The sequence below is a fragment of the Pipistrellus kuhlii genome, unplaced genomic scaffold (assembly GCF_014108245.1).
Source record: "Pipistrellus kuhlii isolate mPipKuh1 unplaced genomic scaffold, mPipKuh1.p scaffold_m20_p_16, whole genome shotgun sequence".
In the NCBI taxonomy this organism is placed as follows: domain Eukaryota; kingdom Metazoa; phylum Chordata; class Mammalia; order Chiroptera; family Vespertilionidae; genus Pipistrellus; species Pipistrellus kuhlii.
The window spans coordinates 4052110-4077406 of NW_023425471.1; the positions used below are offsets into that span (position 1 = coordinate 4052110).

Here is a 25297-nt window from a genome sequence, read left to right on the forward strand (position 1 = left end):
CTTCATGTATGGCTTTTGAGGGTATCTGCAAGGATATAAAGTATAGCTCAGAGAGGCGGTATGTTTTTATGCAGGGGTTGGCAGTCCTTCCTGTAAAGAACCTGGTAGTAAATATTTTAGGCTTTGTATGCCAAGAGGCAAAATTGAGGGTACTATACAAATACTTATATAATAAGAGAGAAAATAAATTTAAACAAACTTTTTATTGAAAAAAATTTAAAATACAACAATAATAATTGAGCTCAATTTTGTTTGTTTGTTGATAATGCAGGTCTGTTAGAAGGAAGCATGGACTTCTTGGTTTTGAGGTAACATTTTACCTAATGGGATTCAAAGTTAGTGTTCCCTATCATCAAATGGATTGCAAATGTTCATCTGTAAAAACCATTCTCAACATATGGGCCATATAAAACCAGGCAGTGGGCCAGATTTGGCCTATGAACAGTAGTTTTCCAACCCCTGATGTAATGGAAAGACTGTGAGCTTTGAATCTAGGCACATGTAGGCTTGAGTGCTAGCTGTGAACTTTTGACCTTGAACATATTACTTAACTTTGAATTGTGGCATTTAATAGTGCATAAACAGAAGGTAATAATACCTACCTCACAGAATAAATAACATTCCTATCTTTGTTGTGACTTTGCCTTAGGATTTTAGTTTTGTATATGCTGATGTAATTTAGCTAGACTGACTTAGAATTCGTATTTAACAGATTCAAAAGCCAATTTTTCTAGGGAGGGAATAGAATACTCACGTGGTCTCAAAGTACTATGTGAAAACATGTTTTTGCAATGGAGAGATCTGGCAGTCACCACCTTAACAAAATGGCTAAAGTTGGCAACCAGTGGTGGGATATTCTAACACAGTATCACCTGTGTGCTGTTCTTGCCAGAAATGTTTGACTTGAGTGTTACCACAAGGAAACATACAAATCCAAAATGTGAAATGTTCTTTGGGACAACTTGCCTGAACTCTTGAAAGGATTCAGTGTCATGAAGAATCAAGGGGAATTGTTCTTGACTAGAGGAAGACTAAGGAGACATAACAACAAAAAAAAAGTAACGCATGAACATTAAGTCTTGGATTGGAAAAAGAAAACCCAGTTCTACCATTTTTAGGATAACTAAGGAAATGAATGGATTATGTGTTATATGATAATATTAATGTTTGAGGTGTGATGATTGATGGTATAAGAGAATATTCCTGTTCTTGGGAGGTAAAAATATATTTAGGGGTAGAAGATGGGGGAGGGAAAGAAGAGGAGAAGGAGAGAGAGAAGAATAGGTTTTGTTTAGTGCTATTCATTTCCCACATGGCACAATTCTTTCAATGGGAGGTGCCCAAAACATTTTAAATTAATACTTTTAGGTATTAGGTAGGCTTCTCTTTCTTAAATCATGCCTAAGCATTGAATGTCTTCTTTCTCTTTAACAGTGTAGTGGTTTGGCTTAGGCATACACTATGGTACCTAATATTAGGTAATTGGATATGAGGGTTTATATTTTCTTGGGTTGCTCACTCAGGTCCCTCTGAACTGAAAGTCCTTGATTTTTAGAACTTATGAATGAACAGAAAGGGGAAACCCAGGATAGTTGATGTGACTCTTTAGCTATTTCCTGAGAGGCTGAGGTACAACTTGTAAGCATGTACTCCAAAGTCTCCTTTATATTTCTGTTGTTGGGGGCTGAGATCCCTGGGGGTATGCTGAGTAGAAAGAGGTCCAGAGAAAGGCCTGCTGTGCATCTTTGGAGTGCTGAGTGGTTGGAGCACCAATGAGGTATTTTGGGCAACTGAGGCAGAGGGCAAGAATAAAGCATGGTGGAGGCCTGCTCTTCATATTTTGACCCTAACCAGTCCCTCCTAGCTGAGAAGGGAGGGAACAAAGAAATTAATATTCTGTTATATTCTTGCAGGAACTCTTATGGCTATATGGTGTGAGATAAAGCCTATTTAGCAGACACTTGTCAAAGTACTTATAAGACGAAAGAACAATTTTGCTACTGCAGGCTGTGAAAATAATTAATTCGACAAAAGTCCACTGAACAAGTGAATATACAGCAGGCACTATAAAGTATGAGTCTTGGGGGGGTACAAATGGTAAAAAATATACTCTTGCTTTGTGTTGGGCATTTGGGAAGGAGATGGGGTACAGCGGAAACAATGGCCAAAATACCGATTTTGCTATATTATAAGGCTAGTGATGTGATCGAAAGCTAGTGAAAAGGATTATGGGAATGCAGGAGACATGCCATATGGACTTGACTAAGGTTTCAAAGATAAGATTTGAAGGAGGAGCCTGGTTGGTAAAGAGGTTGGGAGACATCCAGCTTCCAGGCAGGGGACTCACCAGGTACCCAGAGGTCTGAATAACTCTCATGTGTAGAGAGATGGTTGGAATGTGGAATGGCTGAAGCCTTAGATGCAGGGTGGGGAGGAGACAGACATGGGGACAGACATGGGGTTGTTGGAAAGGTAGTTTGGGCCAGATGGTAGGGCCTCAAAAGCCATGTTCAGCTGTCCAGGTTTTATAGGAAAGTGTAAAAGGAGCCCCAAAAGCCTGTTCGAGTTGGGGGATAATCTTGTTATAAGACATCATGGAGGGAATATGGAGAATAATAGCGTGTGAAGTTTCACAGTCTAGATTCAGGACCTGAAGCACTGGGGAGAGAATAAAAAAGAGGGTCCACTGGCGAATTTGTTCTCCCCCTCCCACCAAGACTTTTTAAAATTTTAAATCTTTGTAAGGAAGTCTTTAAAAAATATTTGAAAGAGAGAAGCTTATTCAAACCTTTGAACAGTTCTGAAAATTTACTACATTCCAGCTAGGAAAGAAAGTATTATTTCAGGCAAACTGGAATGGGTGTGGGCTGATTACTCAGCACAGTCACTTAATCTTTCAGAATTAAGTAGGAGGGAAGCTATTTTAGTGGACTTCAATCTTCTTCCAAAACTTTGTCCAAGGTCTTTTCCAATGGTCGGTGAATTTTTCTGATTCATATCCAGCACCCTGACAGTTTAGTTGTACATCTGTAAGCTCTAAGGAAGTTGATTTCATCCATTTCTTTTTTCTTCATCTCTTGCCTTCCACCTGAGAAAACAAACATCAGTCCATAGGTTCTTGTTCTGTATTAGAAATTTGCACAATGTGTAATCTAAGATGGATCCAGCTGAGTGTTACAGGTTTGGAGTTTAGACTAAAAAAGAAGCATGGAATCTCTTCATTGTTTTTCTTTATTTTGAGAAAAGCTTAACAACTTGGACTGTTTGAAGGAGCAGTTACATAAAATATCTCCTGCTAACCAAGTATTTGGGACAAAGCACCACATTATTTTCTTTAGATTGCATCAAAGTATTTCTGCTCACAAATTAGAACCTTTCCACGAAGAATTTAGACTTAGAACATTTTAAACCTCGATAAACAAACAAAGAAAATAACCCTACAAAATTAACCTGCTTTTAGGATTGAGAAGTATCCAATTTATGAGGTTCCACAAGTAAGTTCTAAAGGCTTATCATTAGTTTATCTTCCTGTGGCTCAAATATTCCTGAATGTTCTTGAATGTCTCCTGGATGTGTACTAAATGACGTATGGGCTCACTTCACTTATGTTCTTTTATATCACAGTTCCCCTTATTTTGTGTTGGCTACAAAACAGTGAATTCTAGTAGTATATAGGATCTAAGGACAGATTCCAGGGTAAAAAAAAGGTGATTTACTAATGTCAGATTCAGGTGCTACTCTCAAAATTCCATAGTGAGTGGTTTAACAGCAATTTCAGTTATCTTTAAGAGCTTTTCAGTTCTATGTGGTAGTTATGGTAAAGAAATAACCAAGAGTTAACAATACTAAATTAAAGTTAAGTTGTTTACATACCAAGGATTCTAATTTCTTAATATTAGAAACTATTCTGCAAGATAACTATATTGATGTTGGAATTACACTAATGACACTGGTGTTTTTCTCGAGGTACAGGCAAGCCTGTACCTGAAAATGTAATTTATTTACAATAAAGGGATTGTATTGTGAAACTCAGTTACTTTTTAAAAAATATTTTAAAATTGATTTTTAGAGAGAGAAAGGTAGAAGAGAGAGAAACATCTATGTGAGGGTGAAACGTCGATTGGCTGCCTTTTGTACACCCCCATTGAGACAGCAATCTGGGCATGTGCCCTGACCAGGAATCTAACCCGTGACCCTTCTTTCCAACAGCTGATGCTCTAACCACTGAGCAAAACCCGCCAGAGCAACAATTTCTTTTTATTTTTGAGGGTTGGTTCATTCACTTGATTGAGAATTTTTGGACTATATTCTGAGTGTCTATCCTTGTGCCTGGAGATTAATGGAACTTACCCCTTGTCCCAGACAGAAAACATTTTAATGAGAGGCAGAGATAAGCATATAATATAATATGATGTGTTTGAATAGACATTAAAGGCTTGAATATAGAGAATTTCAAATGTGTACGGAAGTACAGAGGAGGAGAATGAACTCTCATGAATCTATAATCTAATTTCAATAGTTTTCAACTCTTGGTCAGACTTGTTCCACCTATACTCCCCACTTACTTCCTTCTCTCCTTTTATTTGGAAGCAAGTCTAAGAGAGTATATCATATAAGTGATGTTTTTGGACATTTGAATAGTCAGAGAATATGCTTGGAAAATAAACCATACCTGGAGTCTTGGGAAGAAGCATAGGAGTTAAATCTAGTAGGGAGTGAAGAGGTTTGAGTTCCAGGTGAATGGGATGGAACCTAACAATTATTGAATACTAGAGGCCCAGTGCATGAATTCGTGCATGGGTGGGGTCGCTTGGCCTGGCTGGCAATTGGGGCTGATTTGGGCCATGGGAGATTGGCTGTATGAGTGAACTGACCACCTTGGGGCAGCTCCTGTGTTGAGCATCTGCCCCTGGTGGTCAGTGCGCATCATAGCAACCGGTTGTTCAGTTGCTTAGACTTTTATATATATATAGACTAGAGGCTCGGTGCATGAAATTCATGCATGGAAGGGGGGGTGTCCCTTAGCCTGGCCTGCACCCTCTCCAATCTGGGACCACTTGGGGAATGTCTGACTGCTGGTTTAGGCCCGATCCTGCAGTCGGACATCCCTCTCACAATCCGGGACTGCTGGCTTCTAACAGCTCTCCTGCCTTTCTTCCTGATCGCCCCTAACTGCTTCTGCCTGCCAGCCTGATTGCCTCCTAACCGCTCTCCTGCCAGCCTGATTGACACCTAACTATTCCCTTGCCAGCTGGATCACCCCCAACTGCCCTCCCCTGCTGGCCTGTTCACCCCCAACTGCTGTTTCTATTGGCCTGATTGCCCACAACTGCCCTCTCCTGCTAGCCACCTTGTGGTGGCCATCTTGTGATGATGTGAGGGCATTGCACAAGGGTGCAAGGATCACCTAGACTTTTATTAGTATAGACAAATTTCTAAGTATTGTATTAGGTTCATTTAGCATTTTATTTATTTATTTATCCTTCCAATAGTCTTATGAGTGAGAGAATATTTCTAATTAGATTTCAGGCAGATTAAATTAACTTGCCCAAAGTCATAAAACTAATTAGTTTCTTCATTGAAAACCAACCTTGACTTTAAGGCTATTTACTTTATTTTTTAATACTCACCTGAGGATATTTTTTATTTATTTAAAATATATTTTATTGATTTTTCACAGAGAGGAGGAGAGAGGGATAGAGAGTTAGAAACATCGATGAGAGAGAATCATTGATCAGCTGCCTCTTACACACTCCCTACTGGGGATGTGCCTGCAACCAAGGTACATGCCCTTGACCGGAATCGAACCTGGGACTTTTCAGTCTGCAGGCCGACGCTCTATCCACTGAGCCAAACCAGTTCCGGCAGGATATTTTTTATTGATGAGAGACAGAGAGAGAGAGAGAGAGAGAGAGAGAGAGAGAGAGAGAGAGAGAGAGAGAGAGAAACATTGATCAGTTAATTCCCATACTCATCCTGACTGGGAATTGAACCCACCACCTTTTGATGTATGGGTCAACAGTCTAACCAACTGAACCACACAACCAGGGCTTTAAGGTTATTTAGTTTCCTGCCTCCTATAGCATGTGCACTAGATACAGAGATGTGAAAGGGCAAGATGTGTTTGGACAGTGGAGAAGCTGAATGCAGCTACAGAACTGTGTGCATATGTGTGTGTGTCCTGAGATGAAACTAGGAAAAACTGCTCAGGAACAGGTTGTGAATGGTCCTTAATGCCATACTAAAGAGATGGAATTTTGTCCTGAGAGTGGTTGGGATCCAGGCTGAGATGTCTTGAGGCATGAAAACAGTATTGCTAAATGAAAAAATGGTGCAAAATAGTATGTGGTATTTTATTTGTATGAAGTATTGAATAACCAACAGGAAAAACACAGGTGTGCATCATACTAGTATATATCTATGATAATAAAAGGGTATTATGCTAATTTGACCGGATGCCCTTCCTTCTGGACAAAACTGCAGCCAGCGGGGACTGCGGCCCCTGGCCATGGCAGTGGCAGGGGCTGTGGTAGAGGTGGCATAGGCCCCTGGCCATGGTGGCAGCAGTGGGCGGGGGCTGGGGCCAAGGCCCTTGCATGAATTTTGTGCATTGGGCTTTTAATATTTATATGACATTTCTAGAAGAACATATACTGTTTTCCTCTGGGGCATAAAAAGTGGGGGATGCTTTTTAATTCTTCACATCCACTTACAATTATTTGAACTTTTGCGAATCTAAAAGTCATTGAATTGAAGTTATTTTAAACTAACAATAGGATATGTGTTAATTTGAGGTCTACAAATGAAATATTACAATAACTTTAATATATATATATATTTTTTATTGATTTCAGAGAGGGAGAGAGAGAGAAACATCAATAATGAGAGAGAACCATTGATCAGCTGACTCCTGCATGCCCCCTACTGGGATCAAGCTCGAAACCCAGGCATGTACCCTTGACCAGAATCAAACCCAGGACCCTTTAGTCCACAGGCTGACGCTCTATTCACTGAGCATCAAACCAGCTAGGGTGCAATATCTTGAAAATACTTCTGTTTTATTCCTCTGAAATGAGCACTCAAGATGTAATTTTAATGCTTAGGAAATCCTTAAAAAATAATCACTTTTAATTTTGATCAACTAGGATCATCCACAGGTAGTGGAAATGACTAATCTGTTCTGTTTTCGCCTCCACCGACTTTCTAGATTTCATACATCAGAATCCACCCCCTGAAAAAGTCACTCTCTTTTGTAAGAAGCATAACAGCCATCCTTTCTTGTCTTTAATTTTATTGTTGAAAGAGGAGGAATAATCAGTCCTGAAACATCATGAGTAGGTAGAATTTAATTATCTGAATTGAATAACTCCCTGTAAACGGTAAGAAAAAGAAACCCGTGTGTACACATAGGTTCTCCAGGGACTTGCGATTTCATAATATAGCTTGTCTCATTTTCCTGTTATGAAATGTTTTTTTTTCAGCATCACTCTTCTTGTCTGTTTTCAGATCACGGAACTGTGTGGTGCCAAGCGCGTTGGTTATTTTGGTCCAACTCAGTTTTACATTGCCTTGAAATTAATTGCTGCAGCACAGTCTGGCCTTCCTGTGCGGATAGAGAGTATTAAATGTGGTAAGTAGCTCCCAGTTATACATTTTATTACCCATGACCCGTTCTTATTTCTGAGAACCATTTTTTAGTGGGTTTAAAGCCTATTCTATAAGCATTTGTGGAATTTCTTCTTACTTTATCCAACTCCCCTGGAAACTGAAATAAGAAAATGTAGCAAGTATCTTAGTTTCTTTTTCTTTTTTTTTAAGTGAGAAACATTCAGAGAGCAACCTGAGATTAGTTCCTTTTAACTGACTTGCCATTAAAATAGATCTTGTTCTTTAGCAGGAAGAGATTGGGACAGGAATTCCAGAGCCATGGCAAAAGAATAGCATTCAGTTTAATTTTCCACTTGAGCAGTTTATACTGTCATTTAAGGCTTTGTTCAGGACAAGGGGACAAAGTGTAAGTGGGAGAGTCTGGGTGGAACTACCCCATTCTTTCTCTCTTGTCCTTGTCAGTCATATCAGCTCTGATCATCCTTAAATTCCCCAAGTCTTGAAGCACCATTCTGATTGGTAAGTACTTTTGGGGTACCAATTTTGGCAGAATGAAATTATCTTCTCAAAGTTTTCATCGATCATTTTCTTACCTTGCCATCCCTGCTCCCAACACACTGTATACTTCAGCACTTTCCACAACTTGAACCAAAAGCAAAGCTCCAGACTCTTGTCATCATTTATATTGCCTCAGTATTGGTTTTACAAATCTATATGAAGAAGGTGAATATTCAGCACATCAAGCGATGTGCTGAGGTCCCCTGTAATTCTCTCTGATATGAATGATTTTCATATGTCCACACAGCATGCAGGAACTTTTTCCTTTTCCTCATATTGAGATGAAAACCACTCAGCTGTTTACACCTGTCCTGTGAAGTCCCTGGTAGACCTTGAAGTGGGTTCAGGACTTATGGTTAGTCCATTGTAACCTTGTAGGACGACTCCAAATAGCTGAGAAGATTCTCATAGCTTGGGGAAACACAGCCCTTTTACCCTAACCATCAGAGGACTGTGATCATTCTGCTCATCTTTATCAAAAGCTTAGTGTATGTGAGGCACTGTCTCATTTAGTCTTCACAAGTCCTACATTCAGTATTGATATCAGTTTGTGCTGCCTAGGATAAGCTGTGATAACAGACACCACTGAAATCTCGGTGTCATAACAAAACAAAGGTTCGCTTCCTGCTTTGCAGTGGGTGGGGGTGAACTCTAGGGCAGCTGCCCTCCATGTGGTGGCTCTGTTATTCTGGTTGCTTGTTCCCGTGGCACCTCCAGCACAGCACCTGTTCCCATAATTGCCAGAACAGAGAAATAGTTTCCCACCCTAGCAGCTAAATGCCTGGATGTGACTCATGTTACTGCTACTCACAGTGCATTGGCCAGAACTTGTCACATGATTTGTTGAACTGCAAAGCAGATTGGAGGGGTTGTAATTTTCTCATGTGCCTGCAAAGAGAGAAGTGGCCGAACAATGGCAGTCTTTATTATGTGACTGTTATTATCCTTATCTTACAGATGTGGAAATGGAAGTTTAGGGCAGTTGGGTAACTTGCCTAAGGATGCAAGGCTAGTAGAGTTGGGAGCCAGGAGCTCAGCTGCCAGTTCCTATGCTCTTCATTGTTATGCAAAGTAGCTTCTTCTTGATTCTTCTTTCTGTTTAGTAAGTGCTGACTGTAATCTGTTATCATGGAATATTATCCAAATGGAGAACAAATCTGACCCAAAAGGCATCCCTTGGTATTACATAATTTGGTTCCTTGAAACAAGTTTCTTGATGGAGCATAATTTCAGTGGCTCATTTAGTGTTTATTGCAAGACATAGCAGTCACTGCTGTTAGTCCCTAGCTGTAGTTAAACTCACATCACAGCGGATTTGTGGTGGGCACTGATAGTTTCCATTCCATTGTAAATGGGCATGAAGCTTTATTGTAGCATCTTCCAACTTTATCTTCTGGAGAAGTTAGAATTGTTTTGTTGTATACAAGAATGAAGTTCAGACACCTTTGTTGCTTATTTTAAGCAAGACTGAAATCTTTTACCTGCTTTGTGCCCAAATCTATAGTTCAGTTTCCGAGGGGGTGGGGAATAGGTGGGAGGATTGCCTGTTATCACTTGTGTATAGGATTAACACTTTTCACAAATACAAGGCTTTCACCGAATCTGGTTTGGCGCAGTGGATAGAATGTTGGTCTACGGACTGAAGGGTCCCAGGTTTGATTCCAGTCAAGGGCATGTACCTTGGTTGTGGGCACATCCCCAGTGGGGGGTGTGCAGGAGGTGGCGGCTGATCGATGATTCTCTTTCATCGATGTTTCTAACTGTCTATCCTTCTCTCTTCCTCTCTGTAAAAAAAATCAATAAAATATATTAAAAACAAACAAACAAAAAACAAATACAAGGCTTTCTCAGTTGTATTTTATAAATCCTGATGCCTTTTACCTCTGACCTACAAAGCTTTAAATGCAAAATAAAAAATAGAGGCCACCCCTAGACATTCTAATCTGTTTAGCCTGGGATATGACCTGAACATTGAGATTTTTAAAAAAAAGATAATGTTTTTATTGATTTCAGAGAGGAAGGGAGAGTGAAAGAGAAATGGAAATATCAACTAGAGAAATATCAAATACCAACTGGGGATCGAGCCCACAATCTGGGCAGATGCCCTGACCTGGAATTGAACCTGTGACCTCCTGGTTCATAGGTTGACACTCAGCCACTGAGCCACACCTGCTGGGCTAAACATTAGGCTTTTAAAGAGCTCCTCGGGCGATTCTTATGTGCAACCAGTGTTGAGAGTGCTTCTAATTGAAAGCTAAGTGGAACATTTTCAAGAGCTTTGCTTTAGCTATGAGTATTTGGTTATATCTGGGCCTGAACTGGGGTGAGGCAAGAGGCACCAAGGGTGCATAATTTAAAGGTGCCCTCACTCTCAGGGCCCTGCAAGTGTTGACTCTGCATTTACTAGTACATGGTCCTGAGACTGAGTGTCCCCTTAAATATTGGCCCTAGGCATCTCTTGCCTCACCTTAGTCAGAGCTGAGTTAAACAGCCAGGGTTATTTGTTGAACACCAGTAAAATACTGGGTGGGAAGCTTGCAAACGCTGTACCATTTACTTCTCCCCCCACCCTCATGTACTCAGAAGTAGAATCATTCTCTCTTAGGCAGATCAGAGTACAAATTATTTATGTGATCTTGTTCCATCTTTTCAGATCCTTTTTTGCAGAGTAGAAACAAATACCTTTCTGAGAAGACACCATAGGATTAGCTTATATTTGATTTACTCTTCTCTTATGAAGTCCATTCCTGTTTTGAGTGCTAGAGAGCTGCTGAAGTTGGGAAACATTAAAACAGTAAAAAAAGAAAAGAAAAAAAAAGGCAGCCATCCTTTCTTTAGGAGAGTCTCGGTTTAATTTTCCAGATTGGTTATCCTATTTAAGTCTCTTGGGCCCTTGGCTGATTGATCACGCAGGGATCTGTCATATTGCCTACTTCTTTGAATCAAATGTGGACATAGCAACTAAAAATAAACATGATGTGGATATTAGAGATCCAGGGGCCTTCTTTGCCTGGGGAACTAGGATACTTGCTGTTGCTAAGATGTTTCCTGGCTTTAGCACAGCATCAATCATTGGAAATGCAGCTGTGTTTTTAGAATAGTGAGCTGATAGGAGCGCAAAGGCACACTGAGTATTATTGTGAACAGGGGATACAGATGCAAATCATTATGCACAATTCACAATATTATCCCCATTCTTGGACTTGTTTGTGTTGTGTAATTTGCTGTGCTGAGAACTAGAAATGTGCCAAAGCGTTATTTTTGTTTTCAGAATAGTTCTGTCAGATTTGAAAGATAAGTAAATATATCAGACTGCTACTTTTCAGTTCTTTGTAGCCTTGCGGGTGTGGCTAATGGTTTTGACAGTAGGATCTGGCTGAACATTGGACTAATTGCTTTAACTTAATACCGTTTTCCTTATTCCATTATGAAAAGACTACTGGAGATTGACTGTGAAAGTTTATTAAGGAATAACATAGGATAAGAAACCGTTCTGCCCTGGGAATGAAGGACCATTCTGTAGGGCAGCAGCACTGGCACTAGTAAAGAGCCAGCTCTGGCACAGATGAGCTTGTGTGGTCTTGGGGATGTTATTTAGTTCTTCAAATGGTTGACATCTAGTTCCACATCTGTAAGTGAAGGCTAATGATAGTCTTACCTTATTGCGTTATTGTGAGGATTAAATGAACTAATATTTGCAGATCTTAATACAGTGTCTGGCATACAATAAGTGCTATATAAGTTTTGCCTGCTATCATTTGTCACTTATTTATATAATATCACATCTTTTTTTTTTTCTTGGTGCTGAAATAAAGGATGAAGTGGGAGATGAGTCCAAACCCTAAATTAGGTCCACAAAGACTTAATGGCATTTAAAAATGTTAAGCCAGAATACTTTGGTAAAACTGGTAGCATTTTTCTGTCTTGACATTATTATAAGAGTCCTTATTGTGTTGAAATAAAAATTTAATCTATATTTAGTGCTCTGGAAATTTTCCTCACAAGTGATTCATCTTTTGGACAATGAGTTCCCCTTTCCTCTGTTCTAAAATAAAGTCTCACTTCAGCTTCTCTGATTTTGCTCCTAAAGAATTGCCGCTGCCTCGATTTATGATTTCAAAGACCGACAGTGACATACGATTTGGGAACTCAGCTGAGCTGCATGGAACTAAGGCTCCAATTCCATATTTAATCTCAGAAAAAAATACCTTCAAAAGAATGGATGATGAGGATAAACAGGTAAACAATCTGATCAGGCATGTCCGTTTGACCATGAAACCTGATGTAGCAGTGCCTCTTATCTGCTGTCAAGCTTCCAGCAAATCGCACCATCTGGGTTACAATTACAGACTTGGAAGTGAGCCAGTGAAATTTCCTTGTAGCAAGAAATGGAGGCCAAATGCATAGGAATTATCATGAGCCACCATGGGCCCTTTAGAGCCTACATCAATGTAGAGTTGTATCCAAAGTAAGGCCACCAATTTAGCACACTCATTTGATTAATGTACTTCCAAATGAGTTTTTTTTTTTAAAAATGTATCTTTTAGGAGTTTTCCAAGAAAGTCTGGAGGAAAGGTTTCTCTGGCTAGATATGTTTGGATAATGCTGCTTCACTATTCTGGGGGAAGACTAAATTCTCAGTCTTGGAGATTCATAGTGCACATTAGCACGTTAAATGCCCTGAGAAGTCCTGCAATAAAGGGACATGGAGAAATGTATTTACTAAACTTCTTTCACCAGGGCATCTTTTTTTGGGGTGCAAGCTTGGAAAGTACCTTGAGAACTACTGTCATTGCACATTAGCAAGTTAGGAACAAGAATATGGAGGATGGGCTTTTAAAATTAGACCAACCTATATAATAAAAGCCTAATATGCAAATCAACTGAACGGTGGAACCTCTGGTGGAATGAACAGTCGCTATGATGCACATTGACCACCAGGAGGTAGATACTCAACACAGGAGCTGTCCCAAGCTTGCAGGCCCTAGGCCAGCCAAGGTGCGTGCCAGCGGGGCCTCTGATTACCCCATAGAGGGAGGTAACCAGTGGTGGGGGGTGGGACTGGACAGTGAGGTGGAGGCAGCGGCAATGGGTGGGGCTGGTGAGCCCCTGATTGACCTGCTGATCACCCCAGAGATCAGCCCTGATCACCGGCCAGACCTAGGGTAGGGCCAGACTCTACCTGTGCATGAATTTTGTGCACGGAGCCTCTAGTCTATATTAATAAAAGGGTAATATGCTAATTAGCCATCTTCCAGACATCCGGGTCGACTAGCCATCTTCCAGACATCCAGCTTCCTTCTGGGCAAAGCCATGGTGGTGGGGGCCAAAGCAGAGGCAGTTAGGGTTTATCAGGCTGGCAGGGGAGGGCAGTTGGGGGTGAGATCAGGCTGGCAGAGGAGGGCAGCTGAGGCAAAGTAAGCCCAGCAGGGGAGGGCAGTTAGGGGGGGATCAGGCAGGCAAAGGCAGTTAGGGGCCATCAGGCCAGCAGGGGAGAACAGTTAGGGGTGAGATCAGGCTGGCAGGGGAGGGCAACTAAGGGTGATCAGGCAGGTAGGCAGAGAGGTTAGGAGCGATCAGGCAGGCAGGGGGCAAGGTAGGGGCGATCAGACTGGCAGGGGCACAAGGTAGTGGTGATCAGGCCAGTAGGCAGAGGGGTTAGGAGTGATCAGACAGGCAGGCAGGCCAGTGGTTAGGAGCCAAGTCATCTTGGATTGCAAGAAGGATGTCTGACTGCTGTTTTAGGCAGTCAGACATCCCCCGAGGGGTCTCAGATTGGAGAGGGTGCAGGCTGGGTTGAGGAACCCCCCTCCATGCATGAATTTCGTGCACCGGGCCTCTAGTATATATGTAAAAGGCTAAGTTGACTCGCACATGCACGATACATATAAAACTCTCACTGGCGCCAGTTGCATGCATTACGTTTCAATCTATCATTGTTGATTGTGAATTTGGTTGACACTTATTATAAAGAAAGGGTGAATAGCAGTATTAAAATATTTCTTCTAATTAATTTCCTTTCAGTGTGCATAAATCTGTGCACCAGGACACCGGTAATTTTGTATTTAAGTGAGGTGTAGCATGTTCTTCAAGGATATATATAAAAAGGAGCATAGGAATCTTCAGTTTCCACTATTTGGCATGCTTTCCTATCAGCATTTGGAGAGGAATGAGGGTTTACTATCCCAGGATGGTTGGTGCCCTGGAAACTTTCTGGACCCATCTCCTGGCTGTGTGAGTAAGGACACATCCTTTTGGCTGGGTTTATGCTAGGCCCACCCAATCTGTGAGTGTGAGCTTACAGTTCAAAGCAAATATTCTTTCAATTTTCTTGAAGAAAAGTCTTAATCATTACCTCAGATTGCATTTTTTTAGAATAATAGCAATTATATAGTGCCTGTGTTGATAAAAAGTAGTGTTTCTTTGATACTTGGGCACTCTGAAATTACCACTCTGTTGGTAGCATTAAAATATAGAGGAGGAAACCCAGTAGCAGAGTAAGGTTGCTTTTCTTGCCTAGGATCCTAGAATTGAGATTCTAATTGTAACTTGCTTAAGGCTCCATCCTAGTGTTTACGAGTGGGTTAGTTGGAGTAGTTCACCCATAATTAACTATTTTGCAGACTCTTGATATAAAAAAAGAAACAAACCACTTGCCATTTTACTTGGCATAGTAAACTCTAAGAATATTTAGTATTAAGCATTTAAAATATTTTTAATAGCCACATTTGCTGGAAGACTTGAGTGTAAATCCAGAAAGAAAGGGCCTTTATTAATGAATGAAAATTGAATCTATTCACAAAGAGATCAAAATTGGGGAGTATGAATGTTACTTCTTGTGATGATCAGTGTCTTTTATTTTCCAAAGGAAAATATTATTGGAATAACAAAGTGTTCCAGGCTTGTTTTACTAATTTAGGTACCTGAGTACTGGTGAGACTTGATTCTCCGGGAGACTTTTGAATCCTCAGACACTGATTTTTAATCCAGCTGAATTTTTGAGAAAACATTTCCTCCATTTGTTAAACCAACTGGCTCACCAGCAGCAGAGCTGTGTTATACTTCATAACTGCAGCTCAGAGTGCCAGGCTTCTCCAGTGATTGCTTCTGAACTCTGCTCTGATTTTTTGAAGCAGGAAACACAGTCTCCTACGATGTCACCTCTCGCCTCCCCTCCTTCTTCTCCACCTCATTACCAGAGGGTGCCCTTGAGCCATGGCTACAGCAAACTGCGGAGCAGCATGGAGCAGATGCATCCAGGTAAGAGGCGATCTGCAGGCCAGCTGACCCGGGTGGGGTCTTAGAGACTCCTTAATCTATCAGGCAGCAATGCTGCCAACTGCTGAATCTCCGGACTTAATTACCTCTGTCTTTGGAAACATGGCTCAATTTAATTTTTTTCTCTCAAGCAAGGTTTAAAAAAATAAAACGAAATATATTTTAGTAATGCCTTGTCTCCTACAAACTTTAGACTTGTAAACAACGATTTCGATGATTTAATCTCTCATATACAGATTTCATCACACAGGAAAGTGGCATATTAAGGGCTTGTGTTGTTTTGGAAATGTTATTCTTTCCTGCAAACATACCAAACATATTTATGTAAGAACTGCTTTTATGGAATGACTTAAAAATATAATATAACTGCAAATGCAAGAGAGTTGATTCAACCGTTAAAGACTGATTGCATAAATGGAATTATTTAGCTCTTGTGTTTGGGAATAGGAATACAGGAAATGACAGGGAAAACATTTTGCTGAGAAGTGTATGGAGTGTCCGTTGTGGATTCGCCTGCTTGCTCACATTCTGGCTGTGATGGCGATGCTATTGGTAAAATCCGTTAGTTGGTTCTAAGGATGACACGCAGAGTTGGCTGCCTAGGCACAGTGCTAAAACTCCATAAATTCACTGCAGCAGCTTGTCCTCCTGGGGCTCAGACTCCTAGTTTAAGATATGACCAATTAAAGGTATTCTAGAATTGGATACCCATAATCCCCCTTTTTATTTTGTGGACTATGGCTGGAAATGACCCAGTTTCTGCAGGCTTTTGTTGCACTGAAAATAGTGGTGACTTCTCTCCACACACAGATATAAAATGTGTGCTAGCCTGGACCAGAGAGAGGCTGTAATCTTGCAGGAAGAAGCAGGTATAGCATAATGGAAAAATCTTTTGATTGGAATCAGAAGGTGTGGGTTTATGTGACTAGCTATGTGACCTCGGGCAAGCCATTTAACTGTTCTGAAGCATGGTTTCTTCTCTTTTAAAGTGGAGCATCTTGTAGGGGTATTGTAAGGTTTAGTGAGAACGTGAGTATAAAATCTGATTAGAAATTAAGTCCTTTGCAAATGCAAGATATTGTAACAAGAAATAATTGTCCTGGAACTTGATTGTCCTACTGATGTCTGAAACAGAATGGGGTTGAGAATTCATTTTCCTTTTGCAGTTCAGTCCCCCTCCTGCCTGATTTCCCTGTTCTTATTTATTTTTCAAAATATATTTTATTGATTTTTTTACAGAGAGGAGGGGAGGGGGATAGAGAATTAGAAATATCAATGAGAGAGAAACATCGATCAGCTGCCTCCTGCACACTCCCTACTGGGTATGTGCCCACAACGAAGGTGCATGCCCTTGACCTGAATCGAACCTGGGACACTTGAGTCCGCAGGCTGATGCTCTAGCCACTGAGCCAAACTGGTTAGGGCTGATTTCCCTGTTTTTAGAAGTGGGTTTTTTAAAATTCCTAATCTTATTTGGGCTTGGAAGTTGGAGTCCTTTGCCTAGCATGGTACTTAATTTTTATTTTAAATTCACAGGTGAGTCATTTTTGTTCAGTGTATCACCATGTCCCACCCTGTTTTTTTTTTTTTTTTTTTTTTTAATATTCCTTAAAAACCTTTTCTGTACTAGCTTTATTTCATGGCCATTCTCTCCTCATCCCATTCAAATTTGGCTTCCGTTCCCCCAGTGGCAAGGAGATAACCTGGTTCTCTCCATCTTTTTTTTTACTCTTCGTGGCACCTGTCAAGGTTGTTCATGTCTTTATGCTTTTTAAAAAAAAGAGTCAGGTAAAAATTGCATGTGATAAAATGCACACATTTAAAATACTCAGTTTAGTTTTAACAAATGGATGTACCCACGTAACCACCATTTTGATCAAGAATAGAACATTCCCATCACCTCAGAGATGCCCCTTTCCAGTCACCCTCTGCTCCCTAGTGCAAGCACTGTTCTGATTTTTATCACTATAGATTAGTTTTGTCTTTTCAAGAACTTCATATAAATATAATCATATTGAACGACTGTACTCTTACTTGTCCGCCATCTTTCCCTCAGCATAGGGGTTGAGATTCATCCATATTATGTATATCAGTAATTTGTTCCTATTTATTACTCAGTAGTGTTCCATCACATGAATGGATCACAGTTTGATGAGCTGTCCTCCTGTTGATGGACATTTGGGTTGTTTCCAGTGTTTGGTTGTTATGAATATAAGTGTGACATATGTTGTAATTTCCCTGGCACCTAGGAGTGGAATTGCTAGACTTAGAGTAGATGTATAAGAAAGTACCAAAAGAGTTTTCCAAAGTGGCTCTATACATCCCACTGGCAGTGTATGAGAGAGTTCATGCTCCTTGAAAGCATTTGGTATTCTCAGTGGTTTCTTTTTCTTCAGTGTTTTTAATTTTAGCCATTCTGTTAGATGTGAAGTACATCTGTTTGTGGTCATTCCTTTATTCTTGAAACATTGTTTTCCAAGTTTCTGTTATCCCTTCCTGGTTTTTCTCCTGCATTGTGATCCTTAGACTGATGAGCTGCTCTTCTAGAGGGTTCTTCTTTGTACAGCTTATCCATAGAGAGGAATCTGAGTGAACAGTCTCCTGTGTCTCAAGGAGTTGAGTTTCCTGGATCTAGCCATCCATTGGGAGGCTGTTCAGTCCCTGTAACTAGGAACAAGGTCATTAATAAATACAATGTTTACAGGCATTTCTATTTAGACTTCCCCATCTATGTAAGTCAAAGGAAGGGAGAATGTTTTTATCTGCAACTTGGGTCCATCTTGTGATTTTTGCTTCTAATTGATACTATTCACGTCAAAGCTTGTTAATTCCTGTTTTTATAATGCTGGTGGATTTTCTCCGAAAGGATTTTCTTTACCTATTTGCTTCATCTTCTGTCACATATCTTTAGGTCAAGAAGTAAGAGAAGTTCACATGTCTTTCTTCTCTCTCTCTCTCCACATTTTCAGAACTCAATTTCTCCAACCCATTTGATGGGCTCTGGATTCTCTTTCCTATTTTTGTACTCCATTTTGCCTTTGGTCTAGACCAGCGGTCACCAACCTTTCAGATCTCACAGACCACCAGTGGTCTGCATACCACTGGTTGGTGACCACTGGGCTAGACAGTAGCATATCTAAAACCTGTTAAACCTTAGCGACTCTGGTACTAAGCAATCCAGAGTTATTTTTAGTTTCTACCTTTTCAGAAAGGAGTTTTTCTACTGGCATAATTTTCTTGTAATATATTTTCTGGGGTCATTTCCCTGTTCAGTATTCTGCCATGATTCCTGGCTGGTGGGACATGTATTGAGTATGCCTTAAATCAGACGGAGCATCATCAACCAGACTGGAATTCAGAGCCCCTCTTCAGCTTCTCTCCTGGGCTCCTGTTAGTTTAATTTGCTGGATATAACCGTAGCTAATGTTCATTGAGTAAGACTTACGTGCCAGGCATCATGCTGAGGTCTTTATGTGCATTATATACTTCTTACCACAACCCTCAGAGGCCCATAATGCTATCCATATTATAAAAATATGTTTAAATAATAGTGATACATGTATATATTAATAGTTAAATAATATTTACATGCCTACAGTAAATACAACTATTCTTCCCACTGAACTTGTTTCTGATCTCCAGAGGCAACTACTTTCAACTCTTTCACTTGTTTCATCTGATGTTTAATGTGTTATCTCAGAATCAATATGTATGTTCTGCTTTTTCTTATGCATATTATTCTGATGTATTCATTCTAGGTATCTACTCACATGACAGCATGGGCTGCGATGTTCTTTTCCTGGCCCTAAAAGTGGACTTGGTGGGCCTACATTTCTCATTTCTGTCCATTTCCAGCCTGTGTGACTATGGGTATTTCACTTTTCTGGGCTTCAGTTTCCTTTATAGGTGAAATAGCATAATCTCTCCTCAGAGGTTTGCTTTGTGGATCAATTGAGAAATGTCAACATCTGAGCCTACCAGTTTCTGGCATATTGTAGGTGCTCAAATGTTCCCTAGTATTTTCTTTTGTGTTTTTTAGAATCTGGTATTCGTTTTATTTGTGAAATTCTTAAGTATTCTTGAAAGTCACCTGGTCACCATTCACTGGGTTGACTGCAGATGTAGAATCTTTATTGTGAAGTTACTCATGTCACTTCTAGTTTGACATGTACAGTTCTAGTTTGACATCGAATCTCCGATTGATGAAATCTTCAGCGTTTGTTTTATATCCCTATTCTTGGAGAAAAATGGTACTTCTAGTTCCTCATTAAGCCTCTTCTAAGGGGATCTAAGAATTAATATTTTTTTGCATTGAGTTGCATGTCTGGTGTTTTATTTGGGAGGAAGGAGAGTAGAGTTCAGATCCAGTTGTGGAGTGAGACAGCAGCCAGGCCAATGATGGCCTGAGTATCAGCTGTGGTGCTGATAGAGCGGATCAGAGCATGAGTCTTAGACTTGTGACTGCATGGGCTTCAGACACCTTTCTAGTCACAGGCAGGTGTGGCTAATCCAGGCTTTCCACAGGAGCAGGAAGAGAAAATCTGTCCTCCAGGCCTGGCCTCTCCAAAAAATGATCCTCCGAGTGGCTGAGTCTTCATTCGGCCTATTGATGAACAAGGTCTGTCTCTTCCAAGGGAAGAAGGCCCTTGTAGGTGAGGGACTGGAGCCATGGGCCAGATGTCCTCCCCACACGGTTCTCTCCTAGGCAGTAGAGGCTTCCTCTTTCCGAAGGGAACCAGAATCATGTAGGATCAACTTCCTATGGGAAGCTTATGACCATTCGTGTTCCAACTATGATACAGTTTACTGTTGTCCAAACCTTCTGGCATTAAGAGTTTAATTTGGTGTTCCATCAAAGTGAAATGATCTTAAAAAGCTTTCTCAACACCCGCCTCAGCTGAGATTTATTTTTAAGATCTGGATTATGTGCTTCCTGTTTATGTTTTCCTTTCAATTTTTATATTTTTAATAATTCTTAGCAGAGTCTGAAAATACACTAAATGATTTGTTTGGCCATGATTTTGATATGTTAATGTGTTTTATTGTGTTATAATCTTGTGTTCCAGTTTCTTGGATGAAATATAATAAGCAGATGTGAGCCGAGGAGTTGTTTGTTATTCTTGATGTGCTGTCATTATACCTTCTTTGTTTTAAAAAGATCACACTGTGCTAAAGGTGCTGCACTAACAGGCTGCTCTGCTCTCTGTGCCTAATTTTACTTATAAGTAAATAAAGAAAGAAAGCATTTTACTTTTTTACATACTTCCAAAAGCTTGAATTGTTAACCCAAACATCAGAAATGGTTTCATCTTGGATGATAATTTCTCTTTTCTATTGGAGCTGCATACTACATGGTTATGTTTAACTGTTTTTCTGCCCTATTGTCAAGGTCATTAAGTGTTCTGGAAATAAAAGGAATGAATAAAAGTGTTCATTTTTGTGGCTTAAAAAACCTTTTTTTTTTTAAAGGTAACAAAATTAGTTTTAGTTTGGTTATCAAATGATAAAATAATAAGTATAAAATACTTTTATTCTTAGTAAAAAAAGAAATAAAAAATAGAACAAAATACATTTATTCTTTTTTTTGTATTTTCCTCAACTTGGTTTCACATTCTTTCCAGAAAGGAAAAGAAGACAGTGCTATTTATTTTTCAAAAACAAACAAAATAAACGATAATATTGAGCCTTAGTACTTAAAATGCATACATATTTACTTCTTTGCAAGGGTGGGGGGAAGGGATAGGGGAATGAATGGAAGACTTTTAAATAGGGGGGTATATATAGAATTTACCTATCTCAAGAATTTGAACATTTATAACATGGCACTTTTCTAATGACTCATTGTTTTCTATCCCAATTTAGATTCTCAACATTTCACCCTTATAATTTATTCCTAATCTTAACTTGATGTAAATATTTCCCTGCCTTATCATAAATTGGTTGGATATCTTTAGATTGTTCAGTTAAATTGTACCCAGAGGCATCCAGGTTTGTTTGTCCTAGATGGCCCTATTCATATAATCTCTAATTCCTTTGATAATTCTGCCCTTAAAAGCAGACACTGTATCGGTTGGAGTGTGAAGTCATAATTCTTGGGTGGAATCTTTGTGTACCATGCTGACTTTCACTCTGGTTTCAGCTCCTTATGAAGCTAGACAGCCCCTTGTCCAGCCTGAGGGACCCTCATCGGGGAATCAAGGAACCAAGCCGCATCGGCATCAGGCTTCCCTCATCCGGGTAAGAGATATTGTGGGATTATGCCAATGGGAGACTTTGGGGACATGGTTTTTTGATGGGCCCTCTTTTTTTTTTTTTTTTTTTTTTGCAAGGAAGATATAAATCTGCCCCCTCATGCAAAGATTGTACTTCTTGTTCTGTTGCTTGTATATTTTCCTAAATCTTTTTTGCTATATATGTCCTGGCTGTCTCTAGACTAATCCAGGCTGGTTCCTGGCCATTGGTATGTCTCAAATGCCATTCCACCATCATCTACTTAATCATTAGGCACCTTCTTCAGGAGAACTTTACTTTTCCCAGAACAGCCTGTTGATTCTTTGCCTTATTTATTCTTTATTATCATTCATCCAGTGCATAGTTAGCTGTTGCCCATTTGTTTTGTGCCTCTAATTACATTGCAAGCTTTTGGAAGGCAGAGGTAGTCCTTCTGTATTCTCCCTCAGTGCCTAGTTCAGTGCTGTTTGGAGAGCAATTATTTTACAAGTGGCAGCAACTACTCTCATATGTAACAGATACAAAAGAAATATTATGGTAGAAGCACAAGTGATATTTCAGTTTTTCCTGGCTACACCATTGCTTAGAACATTTCAGCTTTCCTTTTTCCAGTGTTTTCCCTTGGATAAAGAGCTCTTTTTTTTCTGTGTCTACCACTGTTTTCTTGTGTAGTATCTCTGAGCCCTGTGCTGGGGAAGTCATATTCTCAACAAAGGGTGTGTGTCTGCATGAGAGAAGTTATGAAAAAACTTGGTTCACTTTTTGACCCCAAAGACAAGAGGAAGTAGGGTGATTTGTATAACATTTCAACTGTCCAAGTTAGGAAGAGGATCATTTATGTGCAGGCAGTTCTACTCAAAACATACTCCCATAAGGAAGTGGGCTGGTGTCTGGACCAAAATAGACAAAGCTAAGGAAGATCGTGGTGTTCACTCAATACCCACTGGGAATGGGCACTGTTAGGCCTGGTACAGAACGTTATCTTCTAAGGTGATAGTACTCTGTGTACAAAGAACTTCCTTAAAAAAAAATCTTTATTGTTGAAAGTATTACATATGTCCCCCTTTTTCTCCATTGAACTTCCCTAGCCCCCCATCCATCCCATACAAAGAACGTTCTTACATCCAATTATTTAGTCATAAGCAGAGTACTTATATTTAGTTTTCCTTGCCAATATAATGTCTAGGTGCCGTTATATCTATTAGTATAGATGAGTTAACTGAATGAGAGAGTTTAAGTAATGGGTCTAAGGTTATAGTCATAATTCCTAAGTAGCAGAACAAGAATTTGAACCCAGGCCTGCCCAATGTCAAAACCTGCACTTCCAAATACTTTGCTACCCGTTAGAGTCCCATGTTAGAAGGAGGTTAGGTTCTAAAGTTTCTGCATAAATAAACACTGGGTGTAGTGAAAAACACTGGAATTACACCCACGGTCGAGTGATGGTTACATTACGAAAGGTATAGGAGGGACTAGGGTTCATCTAAAAAATTCCCAGGGTGTGGCTGTGCATGTTTATGCAGAGTATATTCTAGCACTGTGTCGGTCAAACAGGCAGTAAGTCATGAACTTAGCAGTTCAGCTGGGGCTCACCAGGCCTTCTACCTGGCTCCCTGGATGGGATGGCCGTGAGCTCTAGCTTGAATTGGTGTTCTGTGACTTCTCTTCGAATCTTTAGGTCCATTTTTCTGCTGATAAAAATGCATCCTGGGCATTTAACTCAACTAATGTTTACTAAACACCTATTATGTGCTAAGTACTGTGTTGAGAATACAAAAATGAGGCATAGCACTCCCATTTTCTGCCTTCATGAAGCTTATAGGCTATTGGAGGAGATGGCCATTAATCAAACAATCAGAATGTGATGTGAATGGAAATTACACTGCTTTGAAGGTGAAAAGGGGCCAGGGGTGGGAGGGCGGTTATGACCTAACCTTGGCAGGCAGGGAGTGATCAAGGAAGGCTTCCAGCAGAATGATTCCTAAGTTTTAAGCAGGTGGCTGGGTAGGATTGGAGGAAGAAGGCAATAAGATAGAGTAATGTTTGTTTGGCACACAGACATTTTTTATGCTTTGCATTTTATACACATCATCTCTTTCACTGTTCACAGCTATTTTATGAGGTAATTTCTGTTATTATTCCATTTTTCAGCTGCTAAAACCTGAGGTTTAAAAGATCTTATTTAATTTTACTCGAGGTTGTAGCCAGGAAGTGGTGGGCTGAAGGTCAAACACTGGACATGCTTCCTTAGTGTCTGGCTCAGGAACCGGATGGATGGTGATGTCATCTGTTAAACTAAGAGGCCTTGGATGAAAAACTGGTGTTGGGAGTAATAGGGAAAGATCATGCATTCTGTGTTGGATGCTGGGAATTTGAGCTTTTGAGATAGCCAAGAGCAGGTGTCAGATGGTAGGATTTATGAGGCCAAAGCTTTGGGGAGAGCGAGGCTGGACATAAGAATTTGGCAGCAATCGGCCATTAGGAGGACTTATGGTATAGTGCAGAAAAAAAAACAGACAGGTGCTTGCCCAGGCCTAGCCAAACTCTGTGTGACCTTGGGGCAAGTTGCTTCTCTTTGCTGTAATATGAATGACTTGGAATGGATTTCACAGTCCATTGTAATAATCTGCAACAGTCTGATTTCCTTAATGTTTGTTTGGCATCAGCGGAGATTCCCCCCTCCCCCCCCTCCTGTTTGGAGCATTGCCTTGTGTCTAAGAAGAGAGCAAGGGGCCTTTTTTGGGACAGCAGTATGTGGTTTTCATGGCTGATGTGTTTTTCTTTCTTTAGTTCTTAGGTTTCCTTCTTATGCCCGTTAGATTGGTTTGGCTGGGCTTCACGTCCCAGAAAGCAAAATGCCAACCTGAATTAGTCATGTAGGTGAGGGGATCTGAAGTGAAGGTTCCTGGTGGAAGAGGATTAATACGGATATTCGGCATGGTGCTAGGCCAGGCCAGGGTAACTAATTCCCCTCACGTTGCCATTTTAATGTGCTGATGGCAGCTTCCGCTGTGGCCTTGTGTTCAAGTCCTTCCTGACTGATTAGAAGGGATGACTTCTGGGTACTGAGGAAGGCTTTCAAGGACGCTGGTCCAGCTCTGTTGCAGCTCATGGGCTTGGCATTTTAGAGGTACTTATGCCAAAATCAGCACCCAAACTTTGGAATGAAGACTCTTTTTGGTTAATGTTTTAGGAATTTCAGGTTTTCTTTTATTCAGGGGGTGGAGGGTTGATAGTGGTTTGTAAAGAAGTAAAGTCTTCTTTTCTGCTTCATCTTTTATCTCATGTTTATAGTTCATTTTATGGTTTACTTTTCACAAGTTATCCTAACTGTACACTATGTAGGCATTTGTAATTTTGCTGGCATAGGATTTAGAATTTCTCCCACTTTACTCCACTGTCTCTGTTTTTTGCTACGGTTGCCAGAAATTACCTTGTATTAAGACCCTGTCTCATTGACTCCTTAGCAACTTTTGACACTGCCTCATCACTTAGTGTCCATGATGCTGTCCTCTATTGCTCCTATGACTGTCTCTCCCTGATTTTTTTCATTTCTCCTTCCTCTGCCTGTCCCATACATATTGGAGAGCCCTAGATCCAATTCTCACTCTATTAGTCCTTA

At 40.3% G+C, this 25297-nt stretch overlaps 1 protein-coding gene across 3 annotated transcripts in view; it reads left to right on the forward strand.

Annotated features, from left to right (window-relative positions):
* The window catches only part of REPS2 (RALBP1 associated Eps domain containing 2), a 173334-nt gene that overhangs the window by 48019 nt on the left and 100018 nt on the right, over window positions 1-25297 (forward strand). For 2 of the 3 annotated variants that reach the window (XM_036439751.2, XM_036439752.2), the window contains exons 2-5: window positions 7507-7630; window positions 12257-12405; window positions 15303-15426; window positions 21584-21681. In XM_036439751.2, the coding sequence (XP_036295644.1) occupies window positions 7507-7630; window positions 12257-12405; window positions 15303-15426; window positions 21584-21681 (495 nt within the window). Of the gene's footprint in view, window positions 1-7506; window positions 7631-12256; window positions 12406-15299; window positions 15427-21583; window positions 21682-25297 lie in introns of all 3 variants that reach the window. The other variant, XM_036439750.2, reaches the window with a different exon arrangement.